General features: G+C 33.5%; 2 protein-coding genes across 2 annotated transcripts; one reads left to right on the top strand and one right to left on the bottom strand.

Moving 5' to 3' along the window:
* Positions 1-5,701: 5,701 nt before the first annotated feature.
* LOC116339392 (ubiquitin carboxyl-terminal hydrolase 32) lies at positions 5,702-22,429 on the top strand. The gene is made up of 14 exons (XM_031765238.1): positions 5,702-7,273; positions 13,195-13,429; positions 14,404-14,749; positions 14,841-15,069; positions 15,134-15,508; positions 15,576-16,235; positions 16,302-16,990; positions 17,055-17,652; positions 17,724-17,932; positions 19,684-20,261; positions 20,367-20,521; positions 20,595-20,755; positions 20,830-21,651; positions 21,729-22,429. Exons 1-14 carry the CDS (start codon positions 7,216-7,218, stop codon positions 22,002-22,004), a joined length of 5,391 nt encoding a protein of 1,796 aa, XP_031621098.1. The 5' UTR covers positions 5,702-7,215; the 3' UTR covers positions 22,005-22,429.
* Positions 22,367-24,535, bottom strand: LOC116339393. Its single transcript, XM_031765239.1, has 4 exons — positions 24,390-24,535; positions 23,299-24,173; positions 22,684-23,228; positions 22,367-22,610 (listed from the first exon to the last, which is right to left on the bottom strand). Exons 1-4 carry the CDS (start codon positions 24,454-24,456, stop codon positions 22,472-22,474), a joined length of 1,626 nt encoding a protein of 541 aa, XP_031621099.1. The 5' UTR covers positions 24,457-24,535; the 3' UTR covers positions 22,367-22,471.
* Between the last annotated feature and the right edge of the window lie 68 nt (positions 24,536-24,603).

Raw genomic sequence — 24,603 nt, 5'->3', positions numbered from 1 at the left:
TCTTGAGCATTTCTATCATGATTATTGGTATTAACATATTTCGATACATATTTGCGTTTGTTGTGTGAATTTATGTTGGGTCTTGTTGATCGAATGTGTTATGTGTTGTTGTTTCTATTTATATAGTTTTTTTGTTATGTTACGGAATCGAATTGTTTTGCTGTTGATGTTGGTTACGATCACGGTCATTGATTAAATGGAATTATTATCGCATACGTAAACCGCAAGCAACGATTTGTACGATTCATTGTATTTTGTGTTTCATTTCGTTCAACTTTTCTCAGTTGAACTGCAAATCAAGCAATGAGCTTTCATATTTTTATTCTTTCGTTCTTCAAATCCGTGCAGCTGATTGACTTCGTGTTAAAAACAATGCAAACTGAATTGAATATGCAGAAAACAAAACGAGATATACTATACATTGGAGAAACTTTTTTTTCATTCCATGTTTTATGCTAATTCATATCACTGGCCACTACAACAAAGTGATCTAATAAAAGTTGAATGCATCTCTTGGGAAATTTTTTTCTCAAGTGATCGCTTCAAGAAACAAACAACCGTCGGACACACCAAACAATGGCCAATGAACATGAATACCACATAGAGAGAGAGAGAGACAGACAGAGAGAGAGAGAGAGAGAGAGAGATAGAAGGAGAGAAAGAGCTCCAAAGCACTAAAACATCAACAACAGCAAATTATATTCATATCGAGGCTTTCACAAAAAAAAAACACGCAAAAATCCATGAATCACAATCGGCACATTTTGACGTCATTATATTCGTTGGTTACCTACACGAAATGACGGAAAGATAATTGAAAATAATTTCGATTGGCTGTGGTTTATGGGCATGAATTCCATCAGCATATAAATGGAAATTCTTGTGGCCGCGAAAACTTCACAACTTTGACACACATTTTGGCCATTTCGTCATCTCATTGTAACGTAATTTCTCTCGATCCCCTCCACCTCAATTTTCAGTGGACGAAAAAATTGGCGGAAAATCAGAACCAAGATTACCAATAAATCCATTATAAACGGTTGGTTTTGCTGTTGTATATATACACACACACGAAATAAAATGAGAATGTTCTGCATAAAAGAATTTCTAAGAAAAAATAGAGAAAAGAATAAAAGATGCAAATGTCCGAAGCAAAATTAGCATCAATTTTAACACATTCTAGCATACACACAACATGGTAACGTCACAATAACAAAATGAAAATAATTCATTCTATAAAAGCATGTATGTGTATGTGTGTGTCGGCTCATGTGAAAAATTGAAAACGTTAAAAATTAATGATGAATGGTATGCGCGCGCGAGAACATTTCAGATTAAGAAATTCATTTGCGGCTAGTCTTCGACAAAAAAGCGTGCACAATGAAACAGTTACGTTTTTATTGTTACAACCGACACTGCCTTTGTTAGTGCACCTGACTGAAGATATTTACGCCATACGATACAATTAAAATCATTCTATCGTTCACCCGGTCCCGTCGCTTCTTTTTTTGGCGCTATTTCAATTCATTCGTGTGTGTGTGTGTGTTTTTAATTCACTTTGGCCCAAAACGAAAAGCTCCAAGTCACGTTATTCGTTATTGTAATGATTTCAATGTGCGCGATTAATTTAATGGAATCAATGTGTTCAATAGATTGAATTCAATACATTCGAATGTGTGCTGGACATCGAATAGGTTCTTATGGGCCTAGAAACGTGGCAATTGTTACAAAATAATTGCACAGATTCGAAATTCGCGAATTCACGCCATAACAACACAAAAGATCAAATAATTCCCATTGTAAAGGTAAATGACAAAAGAGTACCATCGGCTAAATTGTCTTCGTATGTTTTTATTTTGTATCGTATCTTCTAATATTACATGAATGAAATTAATTTAATGGCCGTTTACTCTATCCATCTACAGTTGTTCATAGTGGCAATTGTTCTTTGGATCGCGACGATAACCACAACTCACCGCATTCTTTATTACCACTTTAAAGTAAAAAAGTAAATGACGAATAAACTAGTCGCGAACCACGAAATTATCATGATGTTGGAGAAATTTCTCTCCGCGAAATACGTAACCCAAGAGGGGTCATTAGAAATGTTAAAATTGCATTTTTTTTGAATTTAATGGCAAATGCAACTGAACGGACATTTCCAATCACTTCAGTCGTCTTTTGAGGAAGAAAATATATTGCTCTTGAGCCCACACGTAGTGTGAAGTGAAAAGTTATGTAAGTGAGGGTACCATAGATGATGACGAGGGATCGGAATACCCCCCTAAAATATTTTTAGGAACCTTCAACATGTGAAAAATTCTTCCGTTTTGCTAGCGACTTTCGCCAAAAAAGTGAAGAGCAAAATAAAAAACGAAAAAAGGTACTGATTTGGATAGAAAGGAGATGGAATCGTGAAAAAATCCCTATGAATCGTGACCCCCTATGCAATTTTGGATGTATATTCAAAATGCTGGCAAGGTCGAAATTTTTTTTTCAATCATTGAACTCTACCTGAAGGCTCCTTAAGTATACTTTGCCATCACCCCCTAAAATCTATGTCATCATCTCTATTGGAAATATCGAGAGGAGAGTATGTTTTTATTCAGACATTACTCAGACATAAGCGCTGAATAACCTACTCTCTTCTCGATCTATGGATGGTACAGAAATTTTAAACATATCATCTTCAATAATACTTACAGTTTCTGTGTTAATAAAATTGAAAATTTACTTTATTTACACAATTGGCATAATGGGGGTAATGGAAAAAACCACGATCAAAATAATAATCGATGATAAATTACTTGTGCTAGAGACCGAAGAACAAAATTCTAATTATCATCTACATATATCAACACACAAACTTTTGGAATTCAAATTTTTTTTCGCGAGTTAACCATGTTAGTTGTTTTGTTCGTTTTCGATAATGGTACATTCTGTATAAAAACAGACGTAGAGTCGAGATCAAATCATTCGGGGTTTTTATCTCTCAGTATTCTTCAACATTTAGCAAAATGTTTTATTTTCGTAATATTCTGGCAAGTTTATTGATCGTTTTGGCGGTTGCCATATTGTAAGTATTAGAGAAATTCTAAATAAATTTTGATTCGGATGAGAAAAAAATGAAACAAAATGTTTCCATTTATTTTACAGGTCAACAAACGCTAGTGAAAATAATGGCGCAGGGTAAGTAGGCACAAGAAAGATAGTATTTTGTTATCAGCATTAAATTCAATAAAAATTATTTCAACAGTTTTAACAAATTTCAAGAAATGTGGTAAGTATTTTTTATTAGACATCACATTTGATTTTGTAAAGAAAATGTTAATTTTTTATGATTGTGGTTAACAGTAGAAAATTCGAGAGAGACTTAAAGTAAGTCCTAAGGTCATATACAAACCAAATTTTTTAAAATTTAAATAATACATATTCTTTACTACAGATCACTGCCTGATAATGAAAAAGAAGCTATGATACAAGCAATTAAAGACGAAAAACTTTCTGAGTAAGTCATTTTCATTTAGTACAATCAATAAACTGATCAGTTTTTTGTTTTGTTTTTAATCAATTGAGTTAGATATTTGTTCCCATGGTAATTTAACTGAAAATATCTATATTTTTCCTCAAACAGACTTCATCCTAGCTCAAATGTGCTAAAAGTAGTTGAAGACATATTGAACAAACGTGGCGGCAGTAGTAGCGAGCGAAGATAATATTAAAAACGATTTAATTTGAAAATGTTGTTTGACTTTTGTGACGTTACTTTATACTTCCCTTGTTCGATCTATGATTGAATATGGACGATTAGTGTGGGACAATCATCTCGACAAAACCACAAAAAGAATGGAATCATTACAAAAACAAGTTGTAATATATGCTCTCAAAAATACCGAAAAAAGAGACGAAAATCATAGACTGAGACCGTACGTTGATCGCTGCGAATTATTAGGACTACAAAGCTTAGAACGACGTAGAGCAAATAATGAAATTGTGTTTATCTATGATATAATTGTTGGAAAACTAAACACACCTTTCCTAGCAAACCGAATAAAATTCAACCAAAGCTTCTACAACACTAGAAACGTCAGACCACTCATTGTTGAGGGCAAAATAACACATAGCATTCAAAACTCAGATCCTTTAAGACATGCATTAATATCATTTAACAATATTTACACAACTTTAAACAGACAAATATTCTCTGAGAGAAATAGACTTAAAAACATGATTACACTTTTAAATGACGATATAGTGATGCCTAAGTAAACTTTTGACTAGTAATTTTTAAATTTTTAATTTATATACAATATATACTCAATACCTATATTATATTATATTATAATTTAAATATTGTCTAAATTTTGTACTAGTTATAAATTAATCAAAGAAAAGAGAAGAAAGAAGAAAACATATATAATATAAATAATAATAATTATAAAAAAAAAAAAAAGAACCAAAACGTATTAACACTAATAACAACACACCAAAGCAACAATTTCCAACAAAAAATTTTTTATTTATTATTTTTATTCACCGTCTGATCACAGACTGATTTTATCACAATTATTTACAATATCATTTGCAATGAAACACTACCCGATCGAATACCAGCCGCCAGTCTTTTCGACTTCGGAGCAGCAGATATCGACTGTGTCCATTGTATATTACTATTCATAACACAATTTTTCTTAGTCTATTTTACCGAATATTAAATAACAAATTGTCCAATTCAACAATACTATTTCTAAAAATGTGTCTCGATGCCGATTCCAATTCCAAATAACAACATAAAATAAAAAAGTAACTAAAGAACAACTATACATACAAACAACTTAATCATTAAGATAAAAATGTGATAAAAACAACAATGTTTAATTATTGTAAAAGACAGCAAATTGTCAATAAATGAATTTGAATTTGAATTTGAATTTGTGAAACTTGTTTGACATTTCAAAACATTGAACATATTGCCATTGTGTAAAATGAAATAAATAAAAACATTCATTTCTATGGACACATGAATGGAAATTAATTGAAAAAAGTATGAAACTTTTATTTTATTTTTCAACATTAATACACTTTATTGGTATCAAAAATACTCATATACGTATTTCGAAAGCAATGCTTCCTTCTTCAGTGAGTTAGATGAACAGACATGTGTGATTTTTCTATAAAAATACCTCAAAAAACTAACGGAATATGATAAAATTTGGCGGCTCCATTGAAATCGTTATCTCTTCTCTAGGAATTTGCTTAGTATGAATTCAATTGATATTTTATTGGGTCAACAATTTTATTGTCTTTTGAGTTTAATCATTAATCAACTGTCCCAAAATAGAAATGAATAAAGGAAAAAAGCACGTGAAATCATTCGATTATCACTTATCAGCATTGATTACTCATTCAATAAAAATTCTATGTTTAAAAAAATTCACTCCAATTTCTTCTGCCAATTTATGAGTCTACTTTTTAAAAACTGAACGATTTTCATAAAAATAATTCATCTCGTAAATTCATTCAATAGTCAATCATTTCATTAATAAACAAGCAAGTATTGTACCCTGAACGATTGCATCGCCATCTGCTGTATTCCGTGTTGAACTTACGCTGATATGCGTGTTTTTTTCTTCTCTCACTCAACATCGAAATGTCAAACCAACAATGAAAACAAGAATAACATTACAAAACTTTGGATCATTTGCACAACAAACACACTTGATTCCATTCACAGCAATCAGTCAGTGTTGAAACGTCATTTTATCACCAAGCAATTATTCATCATCGCAAAGTCAAATACGTGCAGAAAGAAAAAAAAGGAATGAAGGAGAAAAAAAATTCGCAGGCGAATCGGAGAAAAAACGAATTTTTTTAACATGATAAAGAATGTAATTTAAATACAATTTTCATAGAAAAATCGAAATTTCGATAAAATTATAAAATGTAAGTGGAAAATTTGCGTTCGGATTTTAGTTTTTAAGTGAAACAAGTGCCTAATTGAACAACAACAAATAACAAAAAAAGAAACAACAACACGCCAACAACAACAAAGACTTGACACTTTTTTTTGTCGTGAATTTATTCAATAGTTTTAATCAAAAAAAAATTTCGTGTCTGCGTCGAACAAAACGGAATTAAAAACGTTTGATTAATAAATATAAAAGGTAAATGCAATAAAACGACGACGGTCGAAGTTGTTAGTGATGAAAACAATTCGAAGAAAATAGTCGACCTCAACGGCAACAACGACGGCGACAACACACGAACGAAAGAAAGAAACAAGTAAAATAGAACAAATATCACGAGATAAAGAAACCAGCGAAACGACACCAAGCAAAATAAACACACAAGTACACATATAGGAAGAAGAAGAAAAAAAGAAGCGAAAAAGTGTTGTTGTGCTTTTTATTTTCTCTGTTTCGATCTTTCTTCACTTAAAGCAAACACATGTGAGTGAATGAATTGACGATAGACGTAGCAAATGTGTGCAAAATTCATTCCATTTCGTTATTATTATTTTAATTTTGCAATTTTTTTGGGCATTTGTATCGCCACCATTTCGCTTAGAAAACGTCAAAACAAAATAAAAATTCACGGTATTTTGATTTATGGCGAGGATTAGATCCATGCCATAAAATTATTTATTTTGTTTGTGTTGTTGTTGTCAAATTCGTCATGTAACAATAAAAGATAAAAGTGTAATAGCAACAACCATCGCACCAATATAAAAGAACGGACAGAAAAAAATCTTGAGAAAAGAATTTTTTAATGGTGCATGTTTTTGTGGGTAAAAACTAATGTAGGCCAAAGTGCACGTAATTATATAAAATGAAAAAAAAGATGAATTGTCGCCGATGAAAACAGTGTATGAAAGTAAAAACATATAGGAAAAACGGAAATTGAAATTATTTTAACCTTGCTGTAAAAATTGTGTGTGTGCCTGTGCATAGAAATGACAGTTAGCATGGGAACGTGAAATAGTGTACAAAATAATTTTTTATCGGTGGAAAATTATCGAAGGCAAAATTTGTTATTTGAACTACGAGCCGAATGTAAAGCGCTCAATTTGACACTTATGTATATTAATTCATTGAAAATTCATGGTTTACATGTATCGTGTGCTAATGTGGTGGCGCCTCGCAAAATAAAATAGAAGAAACAAAAAAACAACAACACAACACGGAATAAACATACGAACAATTTTTGCCAAACAATATGGGCGCAAAAGACTCAAAACCATCGTGTATAAGTTATGAGGATGCGATAAAACGCGGTAAGTGTAAAATAGTATTGTGTTTTTCCTCATTTATGAACAACAACATACCGGAATAGAGAGAGGAAAACAAAATTGTAACAACAAGGAGAATTTACACACAATTGATAGGCACGAGCAACCGTTAAAGGGACTTAATTTACTTAAAACATTGGGCTGTGTCGCACTATTGCAAACATGTTCAGTTAGAGTGGATTCAACTCGTTTATAGTGATGATCACATGAATATATTAAAATAGTATTGACTGTTTGGAGTAGTGACAGGCAGACAGAGCGAGAGATAGATAAATTCACAGTAACTGGAAACAAAAACAAGAACCAAGCAACGGCAAAACGTTCACGCTCATACATTTGCGCAACGCAAAGTATTTTATTTGATTGAATTCACGTTCTAGTGTTTATTTTGCATGTGCAGCTTTTTCTTCTCGTTCTTCGTTCGCTTTACCCACTGTCTGTGCGATGTGTATACTGTAATGAATATTTTTAAACTAAACAAGATAAATAAACAGACAAAACGAATGGAAGCGAAGCATAAAATCAAATAATTTGGTTGTTAGTGTGTGCGAGAGCTCTACATTCAATTCTCATACATTGTTGATTGCCGCACAAATCCAATTGCGCACAACAAAATCACTTTACATTTGATGTGTGGCTTTAACGAATTGTCTTGACTTTATTGTTGCCAATTCGATCTTTGTTTTATTACCGGATTAACAAATGCACATGCGCCGCGATATTTTATATTTCTTTATTTTCCGGAATTTACTTCTGTTTCTATGTCACATTTCGATGCTAATAAAAAAATAAATAAATCACGTTTTTTGAATTATGAAAGTATTGATGCTGAGAAAAAAAACGGTGCCAAGAGATGATCGCACTATTGAATAATACTTCGATGTGAGTCAAGAAAGATGTCGTTATCATTTGCTGGAGTCCTTGATTATCGTTCTACAGCGGCAACACATATATAGAATATATATAGAATACGAATTCACATACGACATAAATTTCGTATCATTTTTGCATTTTTTGCTATTGTTATAAAAATGTTGATAAAATTATGTGATAAGTGACGTCAATGCGTTTGCCAATTGGCAGATGGTAACCAAAAATATCATTTCTGGAGTCAATGAATTTTCCTTTTTTGTTTTTTTTTTTCTTCTTTAACTAAACAAAAAAAAATCTTCCGAATACGATATAAATATGACGCACATCACAATTTACTGATATTTGGCGAGAATTTATTCGAAATTCTACTCATAGCCATTAAGTGGGTTGCTGTTCAATATATAACAAACCATACTAGAGAGATACTAAAATCATCGAATACAACAAAACGAAACGTTAGTTCACATCGTGAATAGCTCATTCAATTAATTCCATTATTAGTTTCTATTTTATGAAAATGCTCTCATTCATTGCACGCTTTCTATTTCGAATGTTGTTAACAACAAACAAACACAAAAAAAGAATGTTTACCTCATACTGTAGCACGTTTATCGAATGTTACCATGTTTGTGTGTTCACCACGTAATCCACTTTACAAGCTCCATTATTACGGATCATCGATATTCTGCTACCTTTATCAAATAAAATTACTCGTGAATGTAAAGCTGCATTGATTGATACGGGTGTACGGTTCCAAATCAATGGTGAATCTAGTTCAATTTCATTCATAATTTATCACGTAGAAAATGACGATAAAATGTCCTGTGTTCACATGGTTCGCTTTCCATAGTTTCGATTGTCATTGAATAACAACGAATAACGACAGGTAAAATTGGATATATGTGAGTTCAACTAGTTGTTTCAATATCGCTATGTAAACAATAGAATAAATATACTTATCAGTTAGTTGATGGTTGTAAAGAAGCTACCGAAAATTCAAAATGCCATTTTGTTTGGTCAGTATATGTGATACGTTTTTATTTGTTTGTTTGCAAAAACTTTTTCTGAAATAAAACAAGTAATCAAGCATTCTTTTTCATCAAATAAAAATTTATTTGATCATATATTATTAATAAATAATATTATTCTCGTGAAAGCCAAATAAAACGTGGCTATTGTTATTGTTAACCAAGTGTTGTTGTTGTCGCTGAATGTCTATATCTCTAAACAGTAAATACAGTCACAAACATGTGTTCATATTCGATGTTCATCCTCTATTTTCCGCTTCATACGATTTTTTTTCCACATTTCATAATTTAAATTAAGTAAATTACTATATGATAACCGAATGTATTGTTTGAATTCATTTGTCATACTGATTTGTCATTTGTATCTCTTTTTTTATTTTGCTGTATTGTTACTTTTCCGCACACACCTAGTGTGAAAGGGGAAAGTATTGCAATTGGTCAAAATTTACGAAACTTCAAAAACATGTTTTCTGGACGTTTCTGAGGTCAGAGAACCCGAATCAGGCCGTTTTGAGCATGGTTGTTGTGGGTCTGTTCCACGTCGTACGTCGTACGTCGTACGTCGTACGTTGTCCGCCGTACGCAAAATTTGTCCATCGATTTTCTCACCACCCAGAAAAGTTATTTGAAATCTGACTTCACGGGATGATTGGGGGTCCCCAGGAATAGAAATCATCAGATTTTGAGCGACTTTGGTTGATGGAAAAAAATTCCATGCCTGGAGTGATACCTATGAAAAAGAGTCCAATTTTCGTCCAAAAGTCATACTTAATGTAGACTTAAACACTCAAAAATATGTATTGGGGGGTTTTTTGGCACGAGAAAACCGAATCCGAGGTTATTTTTGAGATACAATCAATTTTTGATGCAGTTTCCTCAAAAAAATCAAAAAGAATTTGGATTTTTATATGGGAGCCATGCCTGTATGCTACCTTAATGACGTGAAACTTTGCACAGACTATTTTTTACACAAAAATATAACATCCCGCGTGAACATGCCAGACCACCGTACACTTTATCTACACTTTGCTCACACCTTCATTTTCATGTTTATTTCTTAATGCTTATTTTGCATTGAAAGTATAGCGAGAGTGTGACGAAGGTGTAGCGAACGTATACAATACTCTCTCACACTTTGGTCAGACCTTTGCTTCTTTTAATGTATACAAAAAGAAATGAAGGGGAACATGCGGCGGAGAAGTACACATGCACAAACGTTACCTCTTTGTTCAAAAAATCATCTAATAGCCTACACATACGAATATTCATGTTTTATTTAATGAACAATGTTTGTGTCAAATGACACAATTTTATTATGAAAATTATTTTTCAACAAATGAATATTCGTATGTGTGTATAATGTTTCATCATGAAAGTGTGAAAAATCTTTTCTCGGGTACTTCTGCTATTAAATTAAAGAATATTTTGTTGTCAAAGTTGAAACATATTTTTTGGTCTCGAACTTTACGCCGCTTGAAAGGCTTGAAAAATCGAAAAAATATTATTTTGAACTTTCTTAATAAAATACGCAACTACCACCGTGCGGAAAAGTTCGTCTTACTCCCGTAAGACTCTTTATTCTGAATTCATTCGCATGTCATTTTGATGAACAGTAGCTGGCGCGTTGAAGTTTTACGTTTGCAAAAAAACATGCGATATATAAATTCGAATGTTGTAAAATGAGAAATTGAAAATACTGTTTGTAAATTTTATGAATGAAGTCATCTTAGCTTCATTTTAATTGGAATTTTTCGCATGGTTTTGCAATAGAATAACCGCTAAATGCGAGCGGTTTACGATGAACTCGGTAAATATTTCAACGAATCCTAATTAAGCATTTCACAAATGTCCGGTCGGCAATTGAGTCTGTTTGTTTGAAATAATATAATAGCCATTGACCTTGAATGCGTTTGGATTGTATGCCAAATATATGAATGGGTGGATTTTGTCGTTGTATGTGGGAGAATTTCTTATCGAAACATTTGTATCGATAACATTCACATTAGAATCAATTTAGTTTGAGCGATAAAACTTTTGTGCCATTTTCAAATACCATACCAATGAATATGGTGTACGATTCGTTTTTCAATTCGACACTGCGCAATACTGCGCCTTAATGTAGCAAATACAAAATCGTTTTTTCTTAGAATAATGTGCGCTTCATTGTTTCGACAACGAAATTGCTTTATTTTCATCTGTTATATGATAGCATTAGCATTTGAATGCACGTACAGTTAATCTGTCAACTGTCACGATATGTGTGTGCTTGTGTATGTGACAACTTTATTTAATATATCTCATTTTTTTCTATTCACCGAAATGATACCGAACAAATCATCACATAATAAAGGCACGTTTTATCTATTCTAGAAATATTTTACACAATTTACCAACATTCTGTATTGTGTTTGTAATAATAGATTTAGTGCGAGAACTATACTCACAATCATGAAAAAAATACTTTTTTCTATCGTTTTCTTCTGATCTTTTTACTTAATGTGAGTAAAACTATGCATTTTGTTGTTCTTCGTTTTTCAGTTGTCAGTCAATTTCTTTGTAAACAAGTTGTACTTTCATCCCTTTTTTCACATTGTTTTGTAAATTTTATGAGGAATTCACTCATCCATAAATACCGTCATTAAAATTTTAGAGGTCAAAATGCACCTGATGAATATATGGCTGTGCTGTGTGAAACAAAAATCCAATTTCAAGAGAAAACTGCATTCGTTATTAAAATGTATAAGCGCTAACAACTCGCGTCTGATAATGTCGCTAATAGTGTTTTGGATTTTCAAGGTCACCTGTCAACATGTTACGAATACAAAAATCCCTGTGACTACAATTCATATGTGATAGGACGCACACACGAAAAAAACGCATTTGATATGACATTTTGTATAGTTTGTTCGAATATTTCGAATTGATTGCTCATTTTTTATATTGATTGAGATTGATTAACTAAAGATTACCTTGCCACTTTGTCTGCTTCACTATCACATGCGTGACATTTTTGTCAATGTTTATTTACTATCCAAAAACGAAATTTGAACTTTATTTTCATGACATCGATTTAATCGTAAGTGTAAATCAAGCGACAATTTCGGCTATCTCGGTGCATTTTTATCGCCATTTATCAAAGAATTTCCGGTTATATGGAATGGTTGCCGCTTCACTACAAATTTAATTTTGTCATTTTTTTATCGTTGGCCTGAAAATGTACCAAGTCATATGTACACAGATGCGAATTTTTTCCATTGTTTTTATGTAATCCATGTATAAAATAATTATTTATCATCTTTGCTCTATTGCTCTCTTCTTAGACTGCGGAAATTTGAATGGTGATATCAGAGATCACAAATAAGTACTATTTGTACAAATGCTTAGCATTTCAGTGAATTGAAATTGCACCGAAAAGGTATATGTGCATATATTATTATAAGATTTTTATTTAATATACATGTGTGTATAATGTAATACGCAAGCGTAAGCAACATTCTCGTTGTGGTTTCATTTAAAGTGTGCAAAATAAAATGGAAAAACTTTTGTGAATAAAATATGATATAAGGTCAGGCATTGTGTTGAAATGCGCGTACGCTTAATATCGACCATGCAGTGTTTTATCTTTTCCCTCTTTCTGCACAATATTGTTCCGTCAAATGTGCGCAGAATGATAAAATCGGATAAAATAGTGTTTTACACACTTTTTTTGCGTATGCAATGCGTTTAGGCGTGCGAATGTCACCTTTACTTTTGGCATATGCGATAGAGCAAACAAACAAAAATGTGTTAATGGAAAAACCCATTGCATTTGGAATTGGTGACGCGGTTTTTGCCTCGATTCAGTCCAATGTTAATTTTTCTCTCTCTCTCTCTCTCTCTCTCTCTCTCTTTTTATTCATGGAATTTTCATCAAATCTAGAATAATTACATTCCATAATATTTTATTTGAATTGTGTAAACATAAATAAATAGTTGTTATTTTTTTTGTGTATGTTAAAATTTCAGTGAATGAAAATGAGTTGCGACGCATCAAAGAGGCATTCAAACGATCGGCTGGATCGAATGGCACGACGCTGAGTAAGAATGCATTTTTCCAAGATGTCTTATCCGAAGGTATACCAACGGTATTGGCGGATTGGTTGTATAACGCTTGTGGCGGCACCCAAAAAGGTATTGCATTCAAAGAGCTTCTTTGTGGCTTGGTGCTACTTACACGCGGCCTGTCCGATGAAAAAATCAAGTAAGTTCGATCAACTTTTATCGACATTCTTAGATATATAATCTTTAATAAACAAATTAGAAGTCCCATTGACGCGCGCGCCTCGTTCGTCATTCCGCAATGAATTAAATAAATTATTCCGAATCAACATCTGGACAAATGAATCGAATCACTTTCGACGTAAATTTCCGCAAATAAATGAATGGTGAACAAATATATAAGTTATGCAAATTAACAGAAATTGAATTGTTTGGCCTGATTCAGTTCAATCACGATTATAAATTATTATTTGACATACATACAGTTTATTCGGAAAATAACCACATTTTTTTGTGGGATTTTTTTATAATTCTTCATGTTAACTAATATGGCAAACAAATAACTACTTGCCTTTTGGAACGCAATCACGTACAGTATACTCTTGAATTTTTAGTGTTCGCACACAAATCAATACTGTTCAAAATTCAGATATATCATTCTCACGTGTCATTTCTTGCGAATGTACCGAATGCATATGACTTTATGCAAAATACGGCTGGTTGCATATATATGGTCATACGAATCACTGTTAAGACCCATAATCTGATTTTTAAAATAGGCTTATGACCACCCTTGAACTAAATTAATGCTCCATCAAATGGTTTTATGTGAGCAAAGTCAGATGTTAAGTGGATAAATCACAACTACAAAATAAGACCTCAACAAAAACCTTTGAACACACAATAATACAAGTTCAAAACCGATGAACCTCGCTAATAACTCAATAGCAAATCCTCTATTCATAAAGACATTGTTAACAATCATATCTAATTGAATCGTTGCTGTCTCTGTAGTGGTATTCATTAAATATACATTTGGTCATTTCTGTAATCCCGAACAAATCTTATTGTTGAAATCAATGAGTCTCGTTTATAATGCACTGTCATGCAATTAAATTTGTTCATTTGACATTTACAAACTAAAGACAGACAATAAAAAAACTATCTTCTTTTTAGATTTCTATGGAATGTCTACTGTAACGATTCCGGGACACACATTCTCAAACAAGATTTTGCAAAAGCATTGCAAATTGAAGAGACTTATCAACAATCCGTGCCCGGTAATGCAAACAAACCGACAGTCATTGAACTACAAGTGAAATCGCAAAGTGTTCTACTATCACTATTTGGTCATTCCGATCGAGTGAACTTTGATCAATTCAAACAATGGATTATCAAACATGAGCGTGCAACAGTTCTATCGCGATGGCTCCTACTGGAGTCATGTGTTAATTTGAGCACTGAATTGGAAACGCCCACATTTTATCAAAGTTTGGCCGGTGTAACTCATCTCGAGGAACAGGTAACATTCTAATTTTGGTTTCCTCTAAGTTTCTAAAGTGTCTTTTTCTTTCTTTTTCTTTTTAAACCAACATATTTTCTTGACCTTCCAGGACATTGGTGATTTGGAGAAAACATTCTGGTCATTAAAGGGGTTAGCAAAAACCGGACAATTGGATTTAGAGTCATTGGCACCCCTCATAAGTCCACCTGTTCCGTTGTCTGCGTTGAACGGTGTATTTTCAGCATTTGATGAAAATCGAGATGGACACATTGACTTCAAAGAGTTGTGCTGCGGTGTGAGTGCTGCATGTCGTGGACCAAATGTTGAACGAAGCAAATGTATGTGTGATACTTCTGGCGTTAATTTTATCCGAATAAATTTAAATTCGTTTTTTGTTTGTAGTTTGCTTCAAAGTATTCGATATCGATCGAGATGGAGTATTGAATGTACAAGAAATATCGGAAATGATAAACATTTTGCTATTTGTTGCCAAAGAAAGTTCGAATTCAACGCAAATGAAAAATTTATCATACGTTCAGATTTTCGATGAATTACGTGAAAGGGCCAATGCAAATAGGATGCCAACCAAAGTCACGGATGCGGTCGTTATTGAAGATGCCGATGCCAAAGATTTTACATTTTCACTCGAAGATTTCATGATGTGGAGTGTTCAAAGTCAAACAAGTCTATTGCAACCATTTATGGATCTATTGTTCGATGTTTGTCATGTAGTACTCGGTTTGAAGCCGCAATGCCGTCATTTGGAGCACAATATCGGTATGTAGTTTAAAATATTAATTTTTCATTCAAACATATGATTTTAACGGGGTTTTCATTATTTTAGTTAAAGGTTGGTTGGCCCGTGAAGTTCGACGCGGCTATAAAGTGGGTCAATTTTGGTATTTAATATCAGCTGATTGGTGGCAAAATTGGTCACAATACACACAATCAATATCTTCATCGGTGCCATGTGGATTTTGTAAAACGTCTACCATGTATTCAGCGAGCCGTCAATCAAGCTCCGGCATTGGCCGAAATAGTTTAGACGAAGCGGTTGTTTGTGATGAAAGTTTTACATCAAATTCAACCGAATCTATGGGTGATTTATTATATGCCGGTGATTCATCGAGCCTTGGATCCGGCAGCAGTGGCATTTCAGTTAGTGGTCGAAGCGGTGTTATGCATCCAGGTCCAATCGATAATTCAAGCTTAGTCGAACCGCCCACTTACAAAAATATTCGAACATTGACCGGTGAAGGTGGACGACTCAAACGAAATTTAATATTGTCAGAGCATCGTGAATACGAACTTGTGCCAGATTCATTGTGGAAAGCACTGTCACAATGGTATCGATGTACGCTGCCATTGCCGCGACAAGTAATTCAAGTGCATCCATCTATGCCAGTTGAATTGGAATTATATCCATTGAATCTGCGCATTTTACGACATCAATCAGTGAATCCGCCTATTGCACAAACGGTTTCATCGTGGGGCGCTGTTGCTGGTAAATATTCACCGATTGCTTAAAATTTGACCGAAACAATGACGAAAGCAATTTCTCTCATTTCAGGTGGTTATGGAGCTGTAACGTCCAGTGGGAGTTATACAGGCAGTAGCGTGCCGTCAGTGCTTCAACAACCAAAACGATTTCTAGCAAATACAGCCGCCTTCAGTCGTCTGGCAACGGTCAAACAGATTGGCGAGTTTTTGTGTCAACATTTAAAATTGAAAATGGAAGATGTACGCTTGTGGCACGTCTTCAATATGGAAGATAGCGCATGCTTGCTTGAAGATGACAATGTAACGCTGCAAGACTTGACAATTCGTGATAATGATCAAATTCTCTTGGAAGTTCGAAGTAAAGATCTTACATGGCCAGAAGAGCTGGGTTCATTAACTCTGTCCCAATCACATAATGCAGCCCATGAACGACGTGCCACAATCATTTCGGTGCAATCGGTACACGCGCCTGGTGCAACTGGATTGCACAATTTGGGTAATACGTGCTTCTTGAATTCAGCACTCCAAGTGCTTTTCAATACACAACCATTGGCCCAATATTTTCTTCAAAGTATGCATTTGTATGAGTTGAATACGACGAATAAACTTGGCACAAAAGGACAACTTGCATTGCGTTACGCTGAATTATTGAAAGAAGTGTGGACGGCGTCAACACGTTCGGTGGCACCGTTAAAGTTGCGATTTTGTATGACGAAATTTGCACCCCAATTTTCTGGTGGGGGTCAACATGATTCTCAGGTAAATTCACACATGACTTTTGATTTGGATGATTTAATCAAAAAAAAAAAAAAAAAAAATACAGGAACTCTTGGAATGGATGCTGGATGGTTTGCATGAAGATTTGAATCGTGTGATGGAGAAGCCGTATTCGGAATTAAAAGATTCAAATGGTCGAGCTGATTGTGAAGTGGCCGAAGAAGCATGGACCCAACATCATGCTCGAAATCAAAGCATTGTCATCGATCTATTTTACGGCCAATTGAAATCAAAAGTGAGCTGTTTAACGTGTGGACATGATTCCGTTCGCTTCGATCCATTCAGTTTACTCAGTTTACCGTTGCCCGTTGAAAATTACACATACTGTGAGGTGCTTGTTATTCGGCTCGATGGTTCTGTGCCAATCAAATACGGACTTCGTTTAAATTCTGAATCAAAATACGTTGATTTTAAGTTTGAACTATCGAAACTATGCCAATTGGACTCGAAGTTGATGCTGGTGTGTGAACTATCGAATTCGCAAATTCGTTGTTCACTCTCCGATTCACAAAAGCTCAAAGTATCCACGGCAACCGAATTATTCGTTTACGAAATTCCAAAAGGTGATTTTTGGAAACCACGAGTTAATACGGAGAAAATTTTCAACATTGGCCAAGGATTGAAAGATATTCAACGAAATGCAGGTAAATTAACAAATTCACTTTCGATTCAAATGTTTTCGATCATTTTTACAATCATTTTTACACGCATGCAGCTCTTCAAACACTGTCAACTGACAATCAATTAACACATACATCGATTTCATCGACCACATCCGATGACATTCAATTGATTGCATCGAACGATAATAATTCACAAATTCACGATGCAAGCAATCCAGTTGCGGTGACCAGTCGAACATCGAAGGTAAGCCGGTGCTTTGGAAACACTATCTGCATGCCACAGAATCTGTTGTGCTTTAAGGTACGGTTAAGTACTAATTTTTGTATTTTAGTTATTAGTTATGCCTTATCAAAAAGCAAAAAAAAAATGAAAACGATTATCGAATTTGATTTCCCAATCATTTGAGGATTTCATAAATTTGAAATAATCGATTCGCAAACATTACCAAGAAAAATTTGTCCCATTTAAAGAAAGAAAAAAAGGCGAGAAATGTCTCACATTTTCACAATCTGCCTGTTCCGAATTGGCCATTCATTTTGGAAAGTAATAACAGAATTACAAAGTTCTTGTACACCATTTTCTGTGTCATGCAATTGTTATACACCATTTTCTGACTTCAACCCCCATATTGAACTCTGTTGAAACTCTCATAGGAAAAAGTGAACAAATTTCATTTGATTTAGAAAATATTAATCTCTATATTGGAATTGTAGTTTTGGATGGTATTACATCACATTAGCTTGCTAAAATTGTTCTTTATTTTGTTGGTGTTGTAAGTTTGTAGTATTTGTGTACGAAGTTAGATTTTAGCTCAATTGTGATGCATCGTTGTTGTTTTATTTAAAATTTCGTAGATGTACATGTACATGTATTTGTCCATTTGTTTATTTGCACATAAATATATAAATAGATTAATAACTTTGATAGTATATTAATTGATTCGTATTTTGAACGGCACATTTGTAGATTCATGGATTTTTTGTTTTTTTTTAATTACATTCTATCAGAACAATATATATCTAGTTTTGTTGTCGTTTAATAACAATTTGCATTTTGTATCGATCACATGACGAAGATATCGAAAGATACTACGGATTCATTATACTTAAAAATTAACGAAAATAACTAACCATAAATTCGTAATTAACTGTTTGCTCAATCATTTCACATATTTACAATTCTGCGATAATATCAAATTCATTATAGAAAAAAAATCGAAATCATCATATCCAACGAAACGTTTAAAGAACCAATTTCGATGCAAATCAGTCATTTTTCGACCTTAAAACGTTTAGTCATCATTGCTTCAGAATATAACCAAGAACTCATTTGGCATGTATTTTAATAAAAGAAATAAATGCGCAACGCACTAACACTGACATTCATCATCCATCAATAATGACACCGTCGAAATGCAATTAAATTCATGTCGCAAAATAAAACACTATCTGAACGCACATTTTCATATATTTCAAAAACTACAAGATTATAGAGATGTTTTCAAGAGCATTTAATCTTGAATTGTCTTACAAAATTTCCATACCAAAAATTAAATGTTTCCGAAATTTTTTGGAAATTGTTGAGCAATATGAAATCTCCCGATTGGTCAATTTCAATTTTATTTTCGCTTCGAATTGTTCTATAAACATAATTTGGCTTTGCGAGCAGTTTTTCACTTTTTCTTTCGAAACCATTTGGATTTTCATTTTATTTAATTTCTTCAGCGTGTGTTTGAGCTTCATGCAAATTACCGATTTTAAACATTTTTCTAGTGTAAAATAGCTTGAATACCAATTAATTGAATTTTTTTCTTGGTAGTGGTTTACCTTTAATTATATATATACTTATAACTCATTAAACTTTGAACCATGTTAATTAAATATGCACTTGTAGAACATTCTAATATGTCGAACGGGTTCAACGTTTAATTGGTTTTTTTTTATCAACATAAACAATTTTACGATTTATTCAAACAATGATTTTTAATTTTTTTATTTCGATTGTTTTGTTTTTTTTTTGTTTTGGAAAATGTCGTTTATCTCGTTATGCAGCATAATAGTGGACATGCCGATTTATCGACAAGTCCGGACACAACGTTTACACATGCAACGTATTCATGTCATCGCAAATTCAGCACGGTGCGAAACTTGTTGCCCGACACAAATTCGACTGAAAGCAGTATCGATGATGTGGGCGATGCAAATGGCAGCAATCGTGTTGAGAAAACGAATGAAATAGCTGGTGATAGCGATGGAATGGCAGCTAAAACTCAAGCAAAATGTGATAGTCAATGTCAACGTGACACAAAACCGTTGACAGAAACACAGGATTCATTAGCTTTTAATGAGAACAATCGCAATAATAAGAAATTAAGTAATGTGGATAATTCGAATAGAAAAGCTGGCGGTTATTTGATTGCTGTGCATAGAAAATTGAGCCGCATGGATACATACTTTTTATCGTATCATAAAACTCGACCCAGTTTATTTGGTGTGCCACTGCTGATCCCATGCTATGATGACGGAACAAATAAAGATTTATACTGTGCGGTTTGGGTACAAGTAGCTCGATTATTATCTCCACTGCCCTCTACTCCACCCGATCAATCAGCCAATCATGCGACAGATTGGTAAGCAAAACGATTTTTTCCTACCAAAATTTTTGATAAAAAATTTGGTGAACTTTTTGTTTTATATTCTATATACTAAATCAACTTGAAATTGACATTTTACAGTGATGACAGTTTGGGTTATGAATTCCCTTTCATACTGCGAGCAGTCACAGATGGTGGCCGTTTCTGTGCATTGTGCCCGTGGTCGAAATTTTGCCGTGGTTGTGAAATCCCATGCAATGATCTACCACTATTAGAAGGCATGCTTCCTTCATCGAGTAAGTTAAATTATTTAATTATGTTTGCTTTTTGCGTATGTTTCATTATGTTTATCTTGGTATTTTATTGCAGACACGTCATCGCCGCTATTAAACAAAGATGAATCAATGACAAAATACCATGTGAAACCGAATTACTTATTTGGCGATGGAATAAATCCGGGTGCAATACAAATTGCAATTGATTGGGACCCAACAGCATTACATTTACGCTACCAAAGCACACGAGAACGGGTAGGTGTAATCTTTTACATTTATCTAAATTCTTTTTATTCTGATTTTTGCTATTACGAAAATGTCTCATTCAGGTTTGGACCGAACACGAATCAGTAGCCATATGCAGGAAGCAACAAACAGAACCAGTTGATTTGGATCACTGTTTGCGAGCGTTTACCACTGAAGAAAAGCTTGAAGAATGGTATCATTGTAGTCATTGTAAAGGCAAACAACCGGCAACAAAAAAATTACAAATCTGGAAATTGCCACCCATTTTAATCGTTCATTTAAAGCGATTCAATTTTGTCAACAATAAATGGGTTAAATCACAGAAGGTGGTCAATTTTCCGTTCAAAAATTTCGATCCAACGCCATACCTGGCAAGTGTGCCACAAGAAACAATTCTACGTCACAAAGAGCTCATTGAACATGGCACAGCGACAACGGTTACAAATGGATTTTCAGAAAATGATAGTTCACTTTGTGAAGTAACGCCAGAACATTCAATCATGTCGTATAGTATTAAAGAGGTCGATACAATTGACGTTGAAAGTGCGACAACCGATTTGACTACGGACATGATTCACGAAATCACTACCAAACCTGATGCAATACAAATTCTAAATGATGGACGCACGCAGTCAAACTCAAGCAACAATCAAACGAACAACCACAATAAGCTCAACAATCATTCGGATGGTAAAATTGAACAAAGTCCGAGCTCAAAGCAATCAATACACTCATCAAGGCGATCCATTCCAAATAATGTCACAACAAAAATGCGGAAACGCCTGGTGTCCACGAGTCTAACTAAATCACCGGTTATTGATGGTGCATTTGTTGACTATCACCAACATCATCTAAACGACGGACAAGACCTCTTCGATTTAAAGTATAAACTCTACGCAGTTGTGGTAAGCATTGCCTTTTTCAGTTCTTCGAAAATTAAAAGAAAGACATCTATTCTATTTTGTTGTTTTCTTTTTCACAGTCACATTCCGGAATGCTTAATGGCGGTCATTACATTTCATACGCTTCAAATCCGAACAATTCATGGTATTGTTACAACGATAGTTCATGCCGTGAAATATCACAACAGCAACCAAATATTGATCCCAGTTCAGCATATTTATTATTTTATGAGCGTCAAGGGTTGAACTACTCACCATACTTGCCAAAAACTGATGATAAAACTGTACCAATCAATAGTGCCCTTGAATTAGATGACAGCGATACTGATCTACGAAAAATGTGCGTCTTATCGTAATTTGATTAATCGTCGTTGATTTTTTTTTTGTTTATGTTATGTATATTTTTTTTCATTGTGATTCGCCTTAGCAGGCCCGGGTCTGAATGGGGTTTTCAGAAAATAAAATATATTATTTTCTCCTTTTTTTGCCATAAATTTATTGTGAACTGTCAATGTATTTATGAACGAAAAACCGAACTTAAACCGAAACGATATATCCTACGTATGAATGTAACTTTCAATCATATATTCGAATCGTAAACCAGTTTTGAAATTTATTTAACTTTTTTCTCGCTTATTTTTGTGTACCACAAATTGAAGAATTTGTGAAACAACATAAATGAACAACCATTTTACTGATTTAGGGAAGAGAAAAGAAATACAAATGTCAAAGAATACTTCTTTATTGTTTATTTAAAAATAAAAATTATAATTTAAAAATACATATTACGCAGCGTTTCATTGTAATACATTTTGATTGTTGATTAAACAATTTTGGCGATAATTTCTTCTTTGGTTCGATGATGCAACAGATCGAGCCATTCGGTCGCGTTTAAAGTGATCGTAACTAATTTTGGATGCTGAAACTGGATATCTGGCGTGGAGCAATCAACAAATGCCACCCTGAAATTGAACACAGAACGATTGAAAATGACGAACAAAATAAAAAAAATATGATAAAAAAGGTAAGACTTACAAACACTGGTCGACATCGCAATTAAGTGAATTCAATGTTATGCCTTCGTGTTTTTTAAATGGAACAATACTTTTAGAGTTGATGTCAATCTTCAAGAGAAGCGGAATAAGAGAACCATCACTAGTACGTATTAATAAACGAATATTATCACCAAAAACTCGCTTTAAATTCGATAATGAACTTCCAATTTCTACTCCAATGATTTTCTCAAGCTCCAACGTCTCCAGTTCCGCGAGGCTATCGACATTGAATTCATAACTAAAACGGCGTTTCAAAATACAGTCATTTAGTCTCTTGTGATAAATTCCATTTTGTGATAGTCGCACCGCCAAATGTGCCCAATCGAGTTTGATAGTGTGAAAGTGTTTATTGAAATTCATATTGGCCAAGGTGGTTGCAAGAATTTCATGAAAAAGTGGCGATCTGTAGTTGCCAATATCACATGCAATGAAAAGTGATATACAGTTATTGACTACATTTTCATCCTCAGCCTGAACGTTCAGGTTCTCAAGCAGAAAGTCGATGAGTTGTGAGTTGATGAAACCCTGAAAATAAATTGATCAAATCCTTTGCAATGGAAATTCGCTGTTTTTTCTTTTGGAAGATTTTTCTTACCATGTAATTGAATTGGCTTTGAACTGCGAAACATTTTTGTAAATCTCCCGATTTGATGGCAACCTGAACGCATTTCTCCAAATATCTACTGTCATTATACATATTAAAAATTACTGACGAATTTCGTTTCGTTAAGAATGTAAGCGTTTTTTGAACCATGTCCATTGTCACATCGCTGGATTGCCAAACATTTAATGCTTTTTCTTTGAGCCTATCAAAATATTCGCATTTTTCTTGAAAATTCGATAACAATATAATGGTAATTTCGGCTTCATTGGCAGTAAGTATATCGATATCATCGATATCATTTTTTACCAAACAATTTTTCATATTTTCAAACACGTTCTTAGTGATCTCATTTCGATTTCGAAGTATAAATTGCAAAATTCGTTTGGTATTTGTAAAATAACTGAAATTAATTGGACTTGAACTAACTTTTATATTGAATCGGTTGACAAAACATTGTGTTAATTCTTTGGTTAATACAGTTTTCTGTTGTGGTGCCAATAGTGCGTCAAAAACCAAAATCTCGTTCAATGACATATTGAAAACATTTTCTAGCAATGAACTTATAATTATATTGTTGACACCATCGTCGATTGGCACATCAAGAATTTGTGTTCTTTTGAGCACGTCAAATTTATCCATGGTTTTTAAGTATGGTATAGATTGTTTTATTGCTTGTCGTAATATTTCAAATTTTTCATGTTGAATCACTTTAAATGAAGTGGCGGGTAGCAATGAGTTTAGATTCTTCGATGTTTCACTCAAATGTCGAAATATGTTTATGGTATCACTCGGTGATAAGGCTTCTGCTTCCGGAGGTAAATTGTTTAAAATTTCTTCTAAAGGATTGTTTGATGTCAAAGTGGAACCTGTTAAAAAAGTAAAAAACAAATTGGATGAATTTATAATTTTATTCATCGGTGCATGTTAAAATGAAACAACCTTGCGATCAGCGACAGAATATTTACACTATCACTTGTATACAAGAACATTTACATTGTGTACAATAGGCTAGATTTGTGAATGTAGTGTATATACAGTGTCTGACAGTGAATTTGTCCGCCTGGTTCTTCTATTAAACTTACTGTATTTTTTATGTGACAACGAGATCCATCTCGACGAATTAAAATTGCGGAGAAATAGTGAAAACATTTCTATTTCTCAATGTTGACGAACAAACATTTCATTTATGTAACAATAAATTGAGGTTAAATTACCACCAGTTTCAAAACCAAGTTGCCAAGTAGAAATGTCAAATTGTTCAGTTGTCATACACTCTAAAAATTCAATCGTTCATGT

Source organism: Contarinia nasturtii, unplaced genomic scaffold (assembly GCF_009176525.2).
Source record: "Contarinia nasturtii isolate CC-2019 unplaced genomic scaffold, AAFC_CNas_1.1 Cnas_scaffold_533, whole genome shotgun sequence".
Classification (NCBI taxonomy): Eukaryota; Metazoa; Arthropoda; class Insecta; order Diptera; family Cecidomyiidae; genus Contarinia; species Contarinia nasturtii.
Note: the sequence above shows the minus strand (reverse complement) of the source record. Positions and strands in the feature narration are given on the sequence as shown.

Coding starts and splice junctions, on each gene's coding strand:
- LOC116339392 (XM_031765238.1), top strand. CDS start 7,216: ATGGGCGCAAAAGACTCAAAACCATCGTGTATAAGTTATGAGGATGCG. Junction 7,274..13,194: donor TGAGGATGCGATAAAACGCG/GTAAGTGTAAAA, acceptor TTAAAATTTCAG/TGAATGAAAATGAGTTGCGA. Junction 21,652..21,728: donor ATAAACTCTACGCAGTTGTG/GTAAGCATTGCC, acceptor TCTTTTTCACAG/TCACATTCCGGAATGCTTAA.
- LOC116339393 (XM_031765239.1), bottom strand. CDS start 24,456: ATGTTTTCACTATTTCTCCGCAATTTTAATTCGTCGAGATGGATCTCG. Junction 23,229..23,298: donor AAAGCCAATTCAATTACATG/GTAAGAAAAATC, acceptor ATTTATTTTCAG/GGTTTCATCAACTCACAACT. Junction 22,611..22,683: donor TGCGATGTCGACCAGTGTTT/GTAAGTCTTACC, acceptor GTTCAATTTCAG/GGTGGCATTTGTTGATTGCT.